At 43.3% G+C, this 19,175-nt stretch overlaps 1 protein-coding gene across 1 annotated transcript in view; it reads left to right on the top strand.

Annotated features, from left to right (window-relative positions):
- Nucleotides 1-7,104: 7,104 nt before the first annotated feature.
- The window catches only part of fanca (FA complementation group A), a 104,723-nt gene continuing 92,652 nt past the window's right edge, over nucleotides 7,105-19,175 (top strand). Inside the window, exon 1 of the mRNA XM_078544448.1 lies at nucleotides 7,105-7,198. Within this exon, the coding sequence (XP_078400574.1) occupies nucleotides 7,123-7,198 (76 nt within the window). The 5' untranslated portion in view covers nucleotides 7,105-7,122. The remainder of the gene's footprint in view (nucleotides 7,199-19,175) is intronic.

Genomic DNA, 19,175 nt, shown 5'->3' on the forward strand with positions numbered 1-19,175 from the left:
GACCTGCAGTCAGTAACTCCCTGCATTATGGCTGAGATCAGGAAATTAATGCATTGGTAATTCGCTTCACAGTACTAACCAGGATGCTCCAATGCACTCCCATATTACCAAACAAAACAAAATTGATCTTCAAAACCAGTAATCAGAAAGCCTACACTAGGCCAGAGATTGCAACCTCAGCTTTTTAGTAAATCCCAAGCCAAGTTTCCAAAATCATATCCTCTACAACAGAAATGACGCCCACTTCCACCCCGAAGCCATGGAAACCCTTAGCCAGACCCTTGGTACCTCCAGATTCAACTACTTCAATGCTCTCTTGTCCAGCCTTTCATCTTCCATAAACTTGTGTTTGTCCAAACCTCTGCTATATGAACCCTATGCCACAATATATCCCACTCACCCAACACCTCTGTCTTCGCTAGTCTACATCAGCTTCCAGCATCTCAAATTTAAAATTTTTATCCTTTGGTGTAAATCTCTTCGTGACTTTGAATGGATTGAGACTGACATTTCAGGGTGAAAATTCCTCTGATTTCACTTTTATCTTACATGAAAAATAGCAATGTTTTTGTAATGTTGCTTATGGCCTAAGGGTAACACAGTTTCTTAGGTCTTGAGAATTCAGTTATCAGGTATCAGTGATTCTAAAGTCAGTGAACTGATTACCATGACAGGCCAGCTGGGCCTCATTGCATGCACATTATGTCTATGTAGGAACCCCAGAACACTTCAGGTATCCTGGATAATCATGGGTGCAGGAAGTGCCACCAGTTGTTCAAGCTTAAGCTTCGATTTTCGGAACTTGGAGGGTGGCTGGAGTTACTGCCGTTGAGAGTTGAGAACTTTCCCAAATGTGCGCTCCAGGAAATGGTGACCCCACAGCTACAGAAGCTGCAGGAGGTGAGGGAATAGGTGACTACAAGACAGGGAGGAAGACAAAGTGCAGAATCCCCCAAGCACTCGCTAACCAGTTTTCAGGTCCTCTTCTAAATAAGCAACTGACCAACCATTTCTAACATTTGCATTGTTTTTGCATTTTTATTTAAAGAAATAGTATCACTTCCTTTTAACTAAAAGGAGAATTCAGATTCAATTTGTGTGTATGCGTGTGTGAGACAGAGAGAGAGAACTTTGAGAGTGAGAGAGTGTGTGTGCATGTACATCTGCATGTGTGTGCTTTGAGTGTGTGCGCGCGCGTGTGAACTTCGAGTGTGCATGTGCCCACATGTGAGCTTTAAGGGGGGCGTTTTTGGTTAAGGCGAGTATTGCAGTACTGGAGAAAGAGGATGTGTCTGAGGATTCAAGGACAGAATAGATTTGGCTAGTGCTAAGGAATAGGAAGGGTGCAAATACATTGCTCGGTGTAATGTATAGACCACCAGCTAGTGGTAAGGACATGGAGGAACAAATCCGCAAGGAAATAACAGAGAGGTGTAAACATCATACAGTAGTTATAATGGGGGACTTTAATTACCTGTATATAGACTGGGATAGTGGTAGAGTAAGAGGCAGTGAGGGACAAACGTTCCTAAATTATGTTCAGGAGAATTTCCTACAGCAGTATGTGTCCAGTCCAACAAGAAAAGAGGCACTGCTAGACCTGGTTCTTGGGAATGAGGTGGGCCAAGTGGATCAAGTGACTGTGGGGGAGCATTTAGGGGACACTGGTCATTGTATCATAGGGCAGAATTTTGCCCTTGATGGGTGGGTGGGCAGCTGATCGCCGCCGCTGAAACGGGCCCGCCGCCATTTTAAGTGGGCGGGCCAATTAAGACCCGCTCAGCGGGCCGCCCGATGGGAAGCGCTATGCGCTTCCTGTGCGGGGGAAGGCGGGGGGATTCCCCAACTGCCAGAGTGCGCTCTTTCATGCATGCGCGCAATAGAGCGCACATTTCCCTGAGACTAAGTGCTGCCTCAGGGAGAGCGCTGAAAGTTTTTGAAACTTTAAAAATAGAAAAATAAAAAAATCCTTAACATGTCCCCCTCATGTGACAATGTCACACGAGATGGGACATGTTAATAAATATGACAGAAACTTTATTAAAGTTTTTTAAAACCGACATGAAACCTCATCCCGCCGGTGGATGAGGTTTCATGTTTTTTCAGAAGCCCGCCGGGGCTCCTGCCTGCCCACCAGCCTTAAGGTTGGACGGGCAGGGCCTTTAATTGATTTAACTACCCTGTCAATGGCCTCAATTGGCCATTGTCAGGTCGGCGGGCGGACAGCTGATTGCGCTGTGCCCCCGCCTTCCTGAATATTTAAATGGGGCGGGATGACGTCAGGGGTTTTCCCCCGCTGTCATCCCACGTCATTTTCGCGTCGGCGAGTGGGCCCCGCCCCCAGCTCACCGACTGAAAAATTCTGCCCATAAGGTTTAGGATGACGGTGGAAAATGACTTTGGTCAATCCAAAGTAAGAATAATTAATTGGCAGAGAGTAGACTTCAATGGAGCAAAAATGGAGCTGGGTCGGATAGGCTGGAACCAAAGGTTGGTGGGCAAAACAGTAGCTGAACAATGGGCTACCTTCAAAGAAGAGATGGTTTGGGCACAGTCAAGGTATGTTCCCTCAAAAGGGAAAGGTAGGACAAACAAATCCAGAGTTTCCTGGATGACAAAGGAAATAGAAATTAAGTTAAAGGTGTCAGGTAGCAAATACAATTGAGAACCAAGCTGAATACAGAAGGTTCAGGAGGGATGTGAAAAAGCAAATACGTGAAGCAAAGAGGGATTATGAAACACTGGCAGCTAAGATAAAAGGAAATCCCAGAGTTTTCTACAAGCACATCAATAGTAAAAGGGTGGTAAAAGGAGGAGTAGGGATTATTAGGGACCGAAAAAAGGATTTACACATAGAGGCAAGAGGCATGGCTGAGGTGTTAAATTAATACTTTGCATCTGTCTTTACCTGTGAGGTAGATGCTGCCCAGGCCATGGTGACAGAGGAGGAAACTCAGTCACTAGAAGGGTCTAAAATTGATAAGGAGGAGGTATTGGATAAGCTGTCGGTACTTAAAGTTGCTAAGGCACCGAGACCGGATGAGATGCATCCAAGAATATTAAAGGAAGTGGGAGTGGAAATTGCAGAGGCACTAGCAATAATCTTTCAGTGTTCCCTGGATTCATGGGAGGTGCCGGAGGACTGGTGAATTGCAAATTTGTTCAAAAAAGGTTGTAAAGATCTGCCCTGCAATTACAGACCAGTCAGTTTAACTTCAGTGGTGGCAAAACTTCTAGAAACAATTATTTAGGATAGAATTAATAGTCACATGGAAAAATGTGGATTGATTTAGAAGAGTCAGCATGGATTTGTTAAAGAAAAATTGTGTCTAACTAACTTGCTGGAGTTTTCTGAAGAGGTAACAGAGATGGTTGATGAGGGCAAGGCCATTGATGTGGTGTATATGGACTTCCAAAAGGCGTTCGATACAGTGCCATACAATAGACTTGTGAGGAAAGTTATAGGTCATGGAATAAAAGGGACAGTAGCAACGTGGATACAAAATTGGCTGAGGGATAGGAAACAGGGAGCGATGGTTAATGGGTATTTTTCGGGCTGGAAGAAGGTTTGTAGTGTAGTTCCACATGGGTCGGTATTTGGACCCTGGCTTTTCCTGATATATATATATAAATGATCTAGATCTTGGTGTGCAGGGGGCAATTTCAAAGTTTGTGGATGATACAACACTTGGAAGAATTGTAAACTGTGAGGAGGACAGTGTTGAACTTCAAAAGGACATTGACACATTGGTGGAGTGGGCAGATAGGCGGCAGATGAAGTTCAATGCGGAGAAGTGTGAGGTGATAAACTTTGGCACAAAGAACATGGAGAGACAGTATAAAATAACGGATGCTATTCTAAAGGGTGTGCAGGAGCAGAGACACCTGGGTATATATGTACATAAGTCATTAAAGGTGGCACGACAGGTAGAGAGAGCTGTTACTAAAGCATCCAATATTCTAGGCTTCATTAATAGGGGCATAGAGTACAAGAGCAGGGAGGTTATGATGAAATTATATAAGACACTGGTTAGACCTCAGATGGAATATTGTGCACAGTTCTGAGCGCCACACTATAGGAAGGATATGAACCACATCGGAGAGAATGCAGAAGAGGTTTACAAGAATGGTTCCAGGGATGAAACACTTCAGTTATGAGGAAAGATTGGAGAAGTTGGGACTGTTTTCCTTGGAGAGGAGAAGGCTAAGAGGAGACTTGATAGAAGTTTTCAAAAACATGAGGGGTCTGGACAGCATAGAGTAAAACTGTTGCCGCTCGTAAACGGATCAAGAGCGCACAGTTTTAAAGCGTTTTCCAAAAGAAGCAAATGTGAGGTGAGAAAAAACTTTTTCACACAGCGAGTGGTTAAGGCTTGGAATGGACTGCCTGGAAGTGTGGTGGAGGCAGGTTCAATTGAGGTATTGAAGAGAGCATTGTTTCTATTTAAATAATCATCCAAAGTGCAGGGTTACAGGGAAAAGGCAGGAGACTGACACCAATTTAAAATGCTCAGAGACCTGGTGCAGACACAATGGGCCGAATGGCCTCCTTCTACACCGTAATAATTCTGTGATTCTGTGTGTGTGTGCCTGAGTGTGAGCTTTGAGTGTGTCTGTATGTAAAATTCATGTGCGGGAGATTGCGGGTTAACTTCGAGTGTGCGCATGCACGTGTGTGTGAACTTCGAGTGTGCACATATGTATGTGAGCTTCAAGTGTGTGCATGCACGTGAACGAGTGTGCGCTTGCACGGCTGTGTAAACTGTGTGTGTGCATGTGGCGTGTTTGTGTTTGTGTGGGAGTTGGAGCGTATTTTTATTTGTACCCAGATCAGTTTTAGTGTGATAAGACTAACTGCTTCCTTTGTTAAACTCAAAAATACGAGTTGGACAGGTTTTATGATGACAGCATGTAGACAGTTCAGCACACACTAAATTGAGAAAGATAAATTTTCCAAAGCACACAAAAATCTTGTTATGGTCAAACGAGGAGAGGGAAAAGAGGGGAGCCATTCCACCCCTCCTCACTTGGTCATAACATTGGCTATTTTAAAATTATGACTTCTTGTTTGGTGTCCACCCATAGTGGAAACATTTCTCTGTTTCTTTCCTTTCAAACCCTTTCATCATCTTCAAGACCTCCAAGAGGCCAATTTCCAGTCTGCACTCTTCTGGAGAAAAGAGCCCCGGCCTGTTTAGTATTTTCTGTTAGTTATAAGCCCTCAGTTCTGGTATCAATCTCATGGATCTTTTTTGCATTATTTTCAATACCTCCACGTGTTGTTTTTTTAATAATATTGAGACCAGAGCTGTGCACAACACTCCCAATGTGGACTGATCAAGGCTCTATATAAGACTAACATAATTCGTCTGCTTTTTAATTTTATCCCTTCAGAAATTAACTCGAATGTTTCTCTCAATTTCTTTAATAGACGAACAGATGGTCACTCACTACATTGAGGTTTGTTACAGAGTCACTAGGGTTGTCAAGTTTAAGTGATTTTATCATCGAAAGCGGTGAAAACTGAGTAAAAGATACGGACTCGAAACGTTAACTGTTCCTCTCCGCAGATGCTGTCAGACCTGCTGAGTTTTTCCAGGTATTTTTGTTTTTGTTTCCTATGTAAAACCATGTTCACTTTTCTCTATACTTGTATCTGTATTAAATTCCAGCTCATTTTCTCATTGACCGTGTATTGTTTTTCCCAGGTGGGTAAATTCGCCCATGTAAATCAGTACCGTATCTTCCACGAGTACTACACTTCAGGAAGGATATCTTTTTAAAAAATCTTTTGTTACATAAAATCAGAGTAAACGACAACAAACCCTGTTCTTTATGGTAGAAAAGTATTTTACCAACTGAAGTTGCAACAGCATTTAAGTAAACTAAAACTCCACTCACTTACTCTACACGTTTTCTACTCGTTATAAGTTGCTCTCCAAAGTCTGTGATTTGGGGACAAACAAGACATTTATAGCTCATGTCACCTTCGCACAAGAATTACAGAACGAGATAGGCTGGAACTCGCCTACCGCCGCAGCGATTGCTGGACATCAGCTGGTCCCGGGAGACCCGTCAATCAAACCACATCCACCAATAGACTGCGACTTCCGGAGAGCAATCCACCAATGGCTTTACAGCGCGGGATCAACAGGCGAACGGAAGTAACGCTGTGAACAGGAGAGAGAAAGAAGATGCAAAACAGCAGCAGCAGCAGGCAAGGAGATAGGAGGAACAACAATGTTAATGTTTAATTTATTGCAGCAGGCAAGGAGATAGGGGTAACAAAAATATTAATGTTTTTGCAGCAGAGAAGGAGATAGGAGTGACAGCCCTGTTAGTGTTTAATGTATTGCAGCAGTAGAGGAGACAGTAGTGATCACAGTGTTAGTGTTTAATGTATTGCAGCAGTAGAGGAGACAGGAGTGATCACAGTGTTAGTGTTTAATGTATTGCAGCAGTAGAGAAGGAGACAGTAGTGATCACAGGGTTAGTGTTTAATGTATTGCAGCAGTAGAGGAGACAGGAGTGATCACAGTGTTAGTGTTTAATGTATTGCAGCAGTAGAGGAGACAGGAGTGATCACAGGGTTAGTGTTTAATGCATTCGCAGCAGCAGAGAAGGAGACTGTAGTGATCACAGTGTTAGCGTTTAATGTATTGCAGCAGTAGAAGATTATAAGTGACAGCATTATTGCAGCAAAAAGATGGAGTAAGTTAGCATGAACACGGTACATATTTGTACAGCTATAGCAATGAGTTATGGGTTGCCACAGCACGCAGGCTTAACCAATTAATAAGGTTATAGCAAAGAGGTGGAATTAGCAATTCATACAGTTACAATAGTGAGATAAATAGCAACAGAATGATTTGAAAATAATTATCATTAGCAATGTTATACCTGTACCAGAGTTAAAGCTATTAATAGTTGAAGCAGTTGAATAGTTGAAATGAGCTAGAATTTAATGCAGATACAGTTTAGAGAAAGGTGAACATTGTTTTACAGTAGAGAATGAATGGTGTAGGGAATAATATGAAAGAAAACTGTTAACATAAGGTGGTATTTGTTCAGATTTTCCATATTTGTTTACATTGTGACAGTGCTTTTTGTGTAAAATACAGAATGTCCGGTGTTACCTCCGATAATCTATCCTGTTCCCCTGATATGACTCAGAGGAAGACACTCCCACAATTGTTGGGTGAGTTTATGTTGAATTTATAATTAATATGGTTCCTTATTTTCAAGCTTAGGGCTGAATAAAAGAGACATTATCTTCACTAAACATTGCCTGATGAATCCTGTTTGGGGAGGCAAAAGGGGATGTGTCATTTTTGCTAAAATCACTTTTTAGTCAGAGTTAATATGTGTCAGCTAATAAACAGTATGGCATTAAATATTTGTAAACATGTGAAACAAACTATAAACCTACAACAAAAGGGAAGAAAATCTGAAATTGTGTGGATTTGTGGGTGTAATTCAGTCTAAAGAAATGCAAGGTACCACAGAATAGAAAAAAACAGATGTGATTAATTGATAACCTGATAATTAAGGCACCCCTAGGTAGGAGCGATTTTAATATGATTGAATGTTACATTCAGTTTGAGGGAGAAAAGAGTGGGTCAAAGACTAGTATTTTAAACTTAAGGGCAATTTTGAGGTCATGAAAGCAGAGTTAGCTAAAGTGAGGTTAAGGGATAGGTCAATAGAGATGCAGTGGCAAATATTTAAAGGATTATTTCAGAATACACAGAATAGATACATTCCAATGAGAAAGAAAAATTCCAAAGGAAGGACCCACCATCAGTGGTTAACTAAAAAAGTTCAACACCGTATTAAACTGAAAGAAAAAGCATATAATTGTGCAAAGACGGGTGGCAGTTCAGAAGATTGGACAGAATATAAAGAATGACAAAAAAATTAATGAGGAGGGAAAAATTAGAGTATGAGAGAAAGCTAGCTAGAAATATAATGATGGATAGAAAGAGTTTCTATAGATATCTAAATAAGAAAAGAGTTAACAAAGTGAGCATTGGTCCTATAGAAAGTGAGCCTTGGGAATTAATAATGGAAAATAAGGAGATGGCAGATGAATTGAACAGGTATTTTGCATCGGTTTTCACCATAGAGGGTACGAGTAGCATCCCAGAAATATCTTTAAATCAGGAAATGGAAGGGAGGGAGGAACTCAGGAAATTTACAATCACCAGCGAAGTGGTATTGAGCAAATTGTTGGAGCTATGGCTGACAAATCTCTGGGTCTTAATGGGCTTCATCCTCGGATCTTAAAAGAAATGGCTAGTGAGATAGTTGATGCGTTGGTTTTAATTTTCCAAAATTCCCTAGATTCGGGGAACCTAAGAAATAGGAGCAGGAGTAGGCCATTTGGCCCCTCAAGCCTGCCCTGCCATTCAATAAGATCATGGCTGATCTGCCCCAGGCCTCAAGTCCTCTTTTGTGCCAGCTCCTCATTGCCCTCAACTCCCCAATATTTCAAAAATCTATCTACCTCCCCTTTAAATACTTTCATTGATCTAGCCTATACAATTCTCTGGGGTAAGAGAATTCCAGACATTCACTACCCTCTGAGAGAAGAAATTCCTTCAATATCTCAGTTTTAAATGAGTGTCTCCTTACTCTGTAACTATGTCCCCTAGTTCAAGATTCCCCCACTAGTGGAAACATCTTCTCAACATCTACCCTGTCATGCCCCCTCAGAATCTTGTATGTTTCAATAAGATCACCCCTCATTCTTCTAAACTTTATAAATAAAGGCCTAACCTGTTTAGCTGTTCTTGATAGGTCAATCCCTTCATCTCAGGAATCAGCCGAGTGAATCTCTTTTGAACTGCCTCCAATGCCAGTATATCCTTTCTTAAATACAAGGACCAAAACTACACAGTACTCCAGGGACAGCCTCACCAACACCCTGTACAGTTGTAACAAGACTTCCCTATTTTTAAACTCTAACCCCCTAGCAAAACAGGCCAAAATTCCATTTGCCTTCTTAATTACTTGCTGCACCTGCATGCTAACTTTTTGTGTTTCATGCACAAGAACACCCAGATCCCTCTCTGCTGCACTTTTTTGGAGTCTCTCTCCATTTAAATAATAGTCTGCCTTTTGATTCTTCCTGCCAAAGTGCATGACCTCACATTTCCTACATTAAATTCCATCTGCCAAGTTTTTGGCCCACTCTCTCAACCTGTCTATATTGCCTTGCAGATTCCTTATGTCCTCATCACAACATGCTCTCCCATCAATTTTTGTATCGCCAGCAAATTTGGATACATTACACTCTGCCCCCTCCTCCAGTCATTAATAGTAAATAATTGAGGCCCTAGGACTGATCCTTGTATCACTCCACTAGTTACTTCTTTCCAACTTGAAAAAGACCCATTAATCCCAACTCCCTGTGTTAACCAATCCTCAATCCATGCTAATACATTACCCCCGATACCGTGAGCTCCTATCTTGTGCAATAATCTTTTTATATGGCACCTTACCGTATGCCTTCTGGAAATCCAAATACACTACATCTACCAGTTCCCTTTTATCAACTCTGCTTGTTATATCCTCAAAGAACTCTAGCAAATTTGTCAAACATGATTTCCCTTTCACAAAACCATGTTGACTCTGATCGCGTTAAGCTTTTCTAAATGTCCTGCTATTTCTTCCTTAATAATGGACTCTAGCATTTTCCCAATGACAGATGTTAGGCTGACTGGCCTATAGTTTCCTGCTTTTTGTCTCCCTCCCTTCTTGAACAGGGGCATCACATTAGCAGCTTTCCAATCTGCTGGGGCCCTCCCAGAATCCAGTGAGTTCTGGAATATTTCGACCAATGCCTCCACTATCTCTGCAGCCACTTCCGTTAAAAACCTTGGATGCAGGCCATCAAGTCCTGGTGACTTGTCTGCTTTTAGTCCCATTCATTTCTCCAATACTTTGCCCCTCGTGATAGAGACTGTTACAGGATCTTTCCTCCCATTAGCTCCTTGCTTATCCGATATCTTTGGAATGTTTATAGTGTCCTTCACCGTGAAGACCGATGCAAAATATTGGTTGAAATTATCTGCTATTTCCCTGTTTCCAATTATCAATTCTCCAGTCACATCCTCCAAGGGTCCCATACTCACTTTAGCCACTCTCTTTTTATATATCCATAGAAGCTCTTGCTGTTTGTTTTTATATTTCTTGACAGTTTACTTTCATAATCAATTTTCTCCCTCTTTATTAGCTTTTTAGTCATCCACTGCTGGTTAGTAAAAAAATTCCCAATCCTCTGGCCTACCACTAGTTTTCGCCACTTTGTATGCCTTAATTTTTGATTGGAAACTCTCCCTGATCACCTTTGTTAACCAAGGTTCACCCTTCTCATCGAGTCCTTTTTGACCGGATAAATTTAAGCGTTATGAAATATCTGTTTAAATGTCTGCCACTGCTCATCCACTGACCTTCCCCCTAGTCTATTTTCCCAGTCCGCTTTAGACAACTCTTTCTTCATACCTCTGTAATTGCCCTTATTTAAGTTGGGGACACTGGTTTGATATCCGAGCTGCTCGCCCTCAAACTGAATTTGAAATTCTACCTTGTTGTGATCACTACCCCCTAGAGGATCCTTAACTATGAGATCTTTTATTAATCCCACTGCCTTACACAGTACTAGATCTAAAATAGCCTGTTCCCGGGTATGCTCTGCAACGTATTGCTCTAATAAACAATCCCTGATGCACTCTACAAATTCGTCTTCCATGTTATTCCTGCCAACCTGATTTGTCCAGTCAATATGCAGATTAAAATCACCCAAGACAACTGTAGCGCCCTTCTTACACGCCTCCATTATTTCCTGATTTATACTTTGTCCTACAATGAGGTAACTCTTTGGGGGCCTATAGACAACTCCCACCCGTGACTTCTTCCCCTTGCTATTCTTTATTTCCACTCAAACTGATTCCGCATCACGATCTATTGCATCTATATCACTACTCACCACCGCACTAATACCTTCCTTTATTGACAAAGCTACCCCACCTCTTCCTTTTTGCTTATTTTTCTGGAATGTCGAACACCCTTCACTATTGTGTTCCCAGTCGTGGTCATCCTGCAACCATGTCTCTGTAATATCTATCAAGTCATATTCATTTATTTCTATTCGTGCCATTAACTCATCTATCTTGTTACAAATGTTGCATGCATTCAGATAAAGAGCCTTAAGCTTTGACTTTTTACCATTATTACTCATTCTGGTTCTAATTTCTGCTGCACCCTCTTACTTATATTTTCTGCCCCTTCGTGTCACACTTTGATTATCGTTCGTCTCTTCACTACCCTGCACCTCTGCTCTCTCGTTTCTTTTTGATTGTTTAAACTCTCCTTCAATTTAACACCCCCCCCCCCCCCCCCCCCTCCTTTGCGGTTCTGCTTTTTAATTTAGCCCCGAGCTGCTCGTAGTCCCTCAGCAGAACCTCTTTCCTAGCCCTGCCTCTGTCGGTACCTACGTGGACCACGGCAACTGGAACCTTCCCCCCCGACTCTCAAGTTCCTCTCCAGCCCAGAATAGATGTCCTTAACCTTGGCACCAGGTAGGCAACACAGCTTTTGGGACTCTGTCTTTGCTGCAGAGAACAGTACCTATTCCCCTAACTATGCTATCCCTATTACTACTACATTTCTCTTTTCTTCTCTGATTCCTCCAATGGCAAATGGAATTCAACCTGGAAAAGTGTGAGGTAATGCACTTGGGGAGGGCTAATGAGGCAAGGGATTACAATATGAAGGGTAGGACCCTGGAAAGTACTGAAGATTAGAGGGACCTTGGTGTGCACATCACAGAACCCTGAAGGTAACAAGGCAGGTAGATAAGGTGGTTAAGAAGGTATATGGGATACTTGCCTTTATTAGTCGAGGCATAGAATACAAGAGCAGGGAGGTTATGCTGGAACTGTATAAAACGCTGGTTAGGCCACAACTGGAGTGCAGTTCTGGTCACCACATTATAGGAAGGATGTGATTGCACTGGAGGGTGCAAAGGAGATTCACCAGGATGCTGCCTGGGCTGGAGGGTCTGAGCTGTGAGGAAAGATTGGATAGGCTGGGGCTGTTTTCCTTGGAGTAGCGAAGGTTGAGAGGGGACCTGACAGAGGTGTATAAGATTATGGGGGGCATAGGTGGATAGGAAGGCACTTTTTCCATTAGCAGAGGGGTCAATATTTAAAGTAAGAGGTAGAAGGATAAGAGGGGAGTTGAGGAGAAATGTTTTCACCTAGAGGGTGGTGGGAGTCTGGAACTCACTGCCTGAAAGGGTGGTTGGGTCAGAAACTCTCATAACACTTCAGAAATATTTAGATATTCACTTGCATTGCCTTAGTCTCTAGGGCTATGGGCCAAGCACTGGAAAATGGGATTAGTGTAGTCAGATCTTTGTTGATGGCATGGACACAATGGGCTGAATGGCCTCCTTCTGTGCTGTAACTGTCTATGAGACTTGAATGGCACTCTGTACCACGGTGTTGTGGTCAGCTCGCTCATCCTCTCTGCAGTCCGTGCCCTCGTCCACACCGGGAGCAAGAACCTCTTACCTATTTTACAAGGGCACTGGCTGAGGCTCCTCCACAGCTAAATTCTGGATCCTCATACCTGCCTCACTTGCAGTCACACCCTCCTGTCCCTGACCATGGTCCAAATTTGATGTAATTAATCTAAGGGTTGTGACTGTCTCCTGAAACACAGTGTCCAGGTAACTCTCTCCCTCCCTGATGTGTTGCAGTGTGCAGACTCCAGCTCATCAACTCTGAACCGAAGTTCCTCGAGCAGCCAACACTTGTTGCAGAAGTGGTCACCGTGTATTGCACCGGGGTCCACCGACTCCCATGTACTACAGCTGTAATACATTGCCTGTCCAGCCATCTCTATTCTGTTTAATTAATTAATTTGGATGTTAAATATTTTAAAGGTGAATTTCTTAACTGTTCTCTTCAGCTGTAATAATGTCTCCTGATTTAAACCACTTGACCAATCAAAAGAGACACGGAAGAGATACCCATCAATCACCTACCAGTTTTCCTTTGATGTCAAACTTCGACTCTGACAGGTAGAAACAGGTTGAAGGGGCTCTCTGCCACGGGTTGTGATCTCCTGCCACTGCTGCCCTTCTCATGCAGGTCCTCTCTCCGTGAAGGTTCCGTTAGATTGAAAAATAGCAAACATAACTCTTATTCAGAAAGGGAGGGAGACAGAAAGCAGAAAAATACAGGCTGGTTAGCTCAGCATCTGTCATGGGGAAAATTACTAAAGGTTTTATGGCAGGGCACTTGGGAAAATTCAAGGCAATCAGGCAGAGTCAACATGGCTTTGTGAAAGGGAAATAATATTTAACTAATTCATTGACGTACTTTGAAGGAGTCATTGTGGTTTCCTTATTTAAGGAAGGATGTAGATGCATTAGAAAAGCAGTTTAGAGAAGGTTTATTACACCAATATCAGGAATGTTATGAGGAAAAGTTGGACAGGCTAGGCTTGAACCCACTGGACTTTAGAGGAGTAAGAGGCAACTTAATTGAAACCTTTAAGATCCTGAGGGGTCTCGACTGGGTGGATATGGAGAGGATCTAGAATGAGGTCACTGTTTAACAATAAGAGGTTGCTCATTTAAGACAGAGATGAGGGGAAATTTTTTCTTTCAGAGGGCTATGAGTCTTTGGATCTGTCATCTTATGAATATTTTTAAGGCAGAGCTAGATAGATAGATTGCTGATAAGGAAGGGGGTGAAAAGTTATCAGAGGGTAGGGGGGAGGTTACAATCAGATCAGCCATGACCTTATTGAATGGCAGAGCAGGCTCAAGGGGCCGAGTGGCCTACTCCTCATTTGTATTTTTGTTGATGTCACAAGCATAGTATGGATAGTGTTAGAATTGATAAATGTGAAGTAGAAAGGCATCTGGATATGACCGGAGATTTGAAGATTTAAAATGTTATCATTTTGGGGTAAAGATAAATAAAGCAAAGAGTTTAATTACATTTTTAGATTAGTCGCATAAAAGTCTAAAGATGTCTTGCTAAAGCTGTACATTGCTTTGGTCAGATTGAACGTTGAATGTTGTTTAGTTTTGGTCACTAAAAAGAAAGAAACTTTTAAACTAAAATACGGAAACAGCTTAGAGAAGGATCTCAAAGGATTGAGGAAAGACAGGAGAAGCTGGGAATCCAGCATTGAAGGGATGTGACTGTGATTAGACTGTACAGTACAAATATAGGGCAGGTGATGGCGTAGCTGGACGAGTAATCCAGAGACCCAGGGTAATGCTCTGGGACCCGGGTTCAAATCCTGCCACGGCAGATGGTGGAATTTGAATTCAATAAAAAATCTGGAATTAAAAGCCTAATGATTACCGTGAAACCATTGTTGATTGTTGTAAAAACCCTTCTAGAAATTTAAAAAAAAATTCATTCATGGGATGTGGGCATCACTGGCTAGGCCATCATTTATTGCCTATCCCTAATTGCCCTTATTCAGAGGGCATTTAAGAGTCAACCACATTGTTGAGGGCCTGGAGTCACATGTAGGCCCGACCAGGTAAGGATGGCAGATGTCCTTCCCTAAAGGACATTAATGAAGCAGATGGGTTTTTACAACAATTGAAAATGGTTTCACGGTTATCATTAAGACTTATAATTCCAGATTTTTATTGAATTCAAATTGCACCATCTGCTGTTCTGGGAATCGAACTCAGGTCCCCAGAGCATTAACCTGGGTTCTCTGGATTGTCCAGCGACAATACCAGTACGCCATCGCCTCCCCTTAAATCTGCCATTCTTACCTGGTCTGCCTACATGTGATTCCAGACCTACAGCAATGTGGTTGACTGAAATGGTCTAGCAAGCCACTCAGTTGTATCAAACCGCTACAAAGTCACAAAAAAGGAATGAAACCGGATGGACCACCTGGCATCGACCTAGGCACCGGAAACGACAACAGCAAACTCAGCCCTGTCAACTCTGCAAAGTGCTCCTTACTAACATTTGGGGGCTAGGGCCAAAATTGGGAGAGCTGTCTCACAGACTAGTTGAGCAACTGCCTGACATAGTCATCCTCACGGGATCATATCTTACAGATAATGTCCCAGACACCGCCATCACCATCTCTGGGTACATCCTGTCCCACTAGGACAGACCCAGCAGAGGTGGTGGCACAGTGGTAACTGTGGTAACACAGGGCAACTCCGTCACAACTGTTGAGGGAGTCCTTAACATCGACTCTGCATCCCATGAAGTCTCATGGCATCAGGTCAAACATGGGTAAGGAAACTTCCTGCTGATGACCATGTACTGCACCCCTCCCCCTCAACTGATGAATCAGTGCTCCTCTATGTTGAACACCACCTGGAGGGAACACTGAGGATGGCAGGGGTGCAAAATGTGTTCTGGTTGGGGTCTTCGATGTTCATCACCAAGAGTGGCTTGGTAGCACCACTACTGACTGAGCTGGCCGAGTCCTAAAGGACATAGCTGCTAGACTGGGTCTGCGGCCAGGGAATAACTGGTATGACTCCACCCAGTGGAGAGTTATCCCCCTGATTCCCAGGGAAAAACATATTTGACCTCATCCTCACCAACCTGCCTGTTGCAGATGTATGACAGTATTGGTAGGAGTGCACAGTTGTTGTGAAGACGAAGTCCTGCCTTCACATTGAGGATACCCTCCATCGTGTTGTGTGGCACTACCACCGTGCTAAATGGGATAGATTTTGAACAGATCTAGCAACTCAAGACTGGGCATCCAAAGGACATTGTGGGCCATCAGCAGCAGCAGAATTGTACGCGAACACAATCTGTAACCTCATGGCCCGGCATATCCCCCACTCTACCATTACCAGGGATCAACCCTGGTTTAATGAAGAATGGAGGATGGCATTCCAGGAGTAGCACCAGACATACCTAAAAATGAGGTGTCAACCTGGTGAAGCTATAACACAGGACTACTTGCATGCCAAACAGCATAAGCAGCAAGTGATAGACAGAGCTAAGCGATCCCACAACCAATGGATCTGCAAATCTAAGCTCTGCAGTCCTGCCACATCCAGTCGTGAATGGTGGTGGACAATTAAACAACTCACTGAAGGAGGAGGCTCCATAAATATCCCCATCCTCAATGATGGGGGAGCCCAGCACATCAGTGCAAAAGATAAGGCTGGAAGCATTTGCTACAATCTTCAGCCAGAAGTGCTAAGTGGATCATCCATCTCGGCCTCCTCCTGAGGTCCCCAGCATCATAGATGCCACTTTTCAGCCAATTCAATTCATTCCAGGTGATCAAGAAACGGCTAAAGGCACTGCATTAGCAAAGACTATGGGCTCTGACAATATTCCGGCTATAGTACTGAAGACGTGCTCCAGAACTTGCCATGCCCCTTGCCAAGCTGTTCCAGTACAGCTACAACATTGGCATCTACCCGGCAATGCGTAAAATTGCCCATGTATGTCCTGTATACAAAAGGCAGGACAAATCCAATTACCGGCCAATTACCGCCCCATCAGTCTACTCTAGATCATCAGTAAAGTAATGGAAAGGGTCATCAACAGTGCTATCAAGGGGCACTTGCTTAGCAATAACCTGCTCACTGACACTCAGTTGGGTTCTGCCAGGGCCACTCAGTTCCTGACCTCATTACAGCCTTAGTTCAAACATGGACAGAAGAGCTGAACTCCTAAGCTGAGGTGAGAGTGACTGCCCTTGACATCAAGGCCCCATTTTACCAAGTGTGGCATCAAGGAGTCTGGACAAAACTGGAGCCAATGGGAATCAGGGGGATAACTCTCCACTGGTTGGAGTCATACCTAGCACAAAGGAAGATGGTTGTAGTTGTTGGAGGTCAGTCATCTCAGCTTCAGGACATCACTGCAGGAGTTCCTCAGGGTAGTGTCCTCAGCCTACCATCTTCAGCTGCTTCATCAATGACTTTCCTTCCATCATAAGTTCAGAAGTAGGGATGTTCGCTGATGATTGCACAATGTTCAGCACCATTCGCGACTCCTCAGATACTGAAGCAGTTCATGTCCAAATGCAGCAAGACCTGGACAATATCCAGGCTTGAGCTGACAAGTGGCAAATAACATTCGCGCCACACTAGTGCCAGGCAATGACCACCTCCAACAAGAGAGAATCCAACCATCGCCCCTTGACATTCAATGGCATTACCATCACTGAATCTCCCAATATCAACATCCTGGGGGTTACCATTGACCAGAAACTGATCTGGACCAGCCATATAAATGCTGTGGCTACAAGAGCAGATCAGAGACTAGGACTCCTGCGACGAGTAACTCACCTCCTGACTCCCCAAGTCCTGTCTACCATCTACAAGGCACAAGTCAGGAGTGTGATGGAATACTCCCCACTTGCCTGGATGAGTGCAGCTCCCACAACACTCAAGAAGCTTGACCCTGCCCAGAACAAAGCAGTCCACTTGATTGGCACCACATCCACAAATATTCACCCCCTCCACCACCGACGCACAGTAACAGCAGTGTGTACTATCTACAAGACGCACCGCAGGAATTCACCAAGGCTCCTTCAAAAGCACCTTCCAAACCCACAACTACTACCATCTAGAAGGACAAGGGCAGCAGATAGATGGGAACACCACCACCTGGAAGTGGGTGTACCTACACCACATGGGCTGCTGTGGTTCAAGAAGGCAGCTCACTGCCACCTTCTCAAGGGCACCTAGGGATGGGCAATAAATGCTGGCCCAGCCAGCGAAGTCCACATCCCGTGAATGAATAAAAAAAATCGGAATCTCAGAATTGTTACAGTGCAGAAGGAGGCCATTCGGCCTATTGTGTCCGCACTGGCTCTCCGAATGAGCATTTCTCCTGCCTTCTCACAACCATGAACATTCTTCCTTTTTAGGCACTGGGCGTGAAAAAGTTCTCTCTCATATCGCTTTTGCTTCTTCTGTCAATTACTTTAAAGCTGTGCCCTCTTGCTTTCAATCTGTTCATGAATGGGAACAGTTTCTCTTTACTCTGTCCAGAACCCTCATGATTTTGAATACCTCTATGAAATCTCCTCTCAGCCTTCTCTTCTCCAAGTAAAACAGACCTAGCGCCTCTAATCTATCTTCATTAATGAAGTCCCTCATCCCTGGAACCATTCTTGTGATTTTTTTCTGCACTCTCTCTAATACCTTCACATCCATCCTAAAGTGCAGCACCCAGAAATGGACGCAATAGTCCAGCTGAGACCGAACTAGTGTCTCATACAAGTTCAATATAACCTCTAAGATAAAAGTAAAATACTGCGGATGCTGGAAATCTGAAACAAAAACAAAAATTGCTGGAAAAGCTCAGCAGGTCTGACAGCATTTGTGGAGAGAAAGACAGAATTAACGTTTCGAGTCCGTATGACTCTTCTTCAGAATTAAAGAGAAGTAAAAATGTGGTGAAATATGCACTGTTTAAGGTGGGGGGTGCGGGGGGGGACACACACAGGTGAAGCTGCATAGAAGGCCAGTGATATGTGGAGGTAAAGGAGAGACATAACCTTCTTGCTCTTGTATTCTATGTCCCTATTAATAAAGCCTAGATTATGCTTTATTAACTGCACTCTCAACTTGTCCTGACACCTTCAATGATTTATGCACATATACATCCAGGACCCTCTGCTCCTGCATGCCCTTTAGAGTCAACTCTTTATTTGTATTGTCTCTCCATGTTCTTCCTACCAAAATGAATCACTTCACATTTCCTTGCATTGAACTTAATTTGCCACCTGACCACCCGTTCCAACAACCTGTCTATGTTTTCTTGAAGTTTTACACTATCCTTCTCACAGTTCAGAATGCTTTTGCGTTTCATATCATCCACAAATTTTGAAATTATGCCCTGTATACCAAGGTCTAGGTAATTGATATATGTCAAGAAAACCAAGGGTCCCAACACTGACCACTTGGGAACTCCACTACAAACCTTCCTCCAGCCTGAAAATCAGCCATTAATTACTACTCTCTCTCTGTCATGCAGCCAATTTTGTATCCATGTTGCTACTGTCCCTTTTATTCCTAAGGCCATAACTTTGATACAGTGCTGCACAGATTAGTGAGCAAAGTCCATGTAGACCGTATAAAAAGCATTGCCCTCATCAACTCTTTCTGTTAGTTTTTAAAAAAAATTCCA

This window comes from Cetorhinus maximus, chromosome 6, assembly GCF_964194155.1.
Source record: "Cetorhinus maximus chromosome 6, sCetMax3.hap1.1, whole genome shotgun sequence".
Taxonomy (NCBI): Eukaryota; Metazoa; Chordata; class Chondrichthyes; order Lamniformes; family Cetorhinidae; genus Cetorhinus; species Cetorhinus maximus.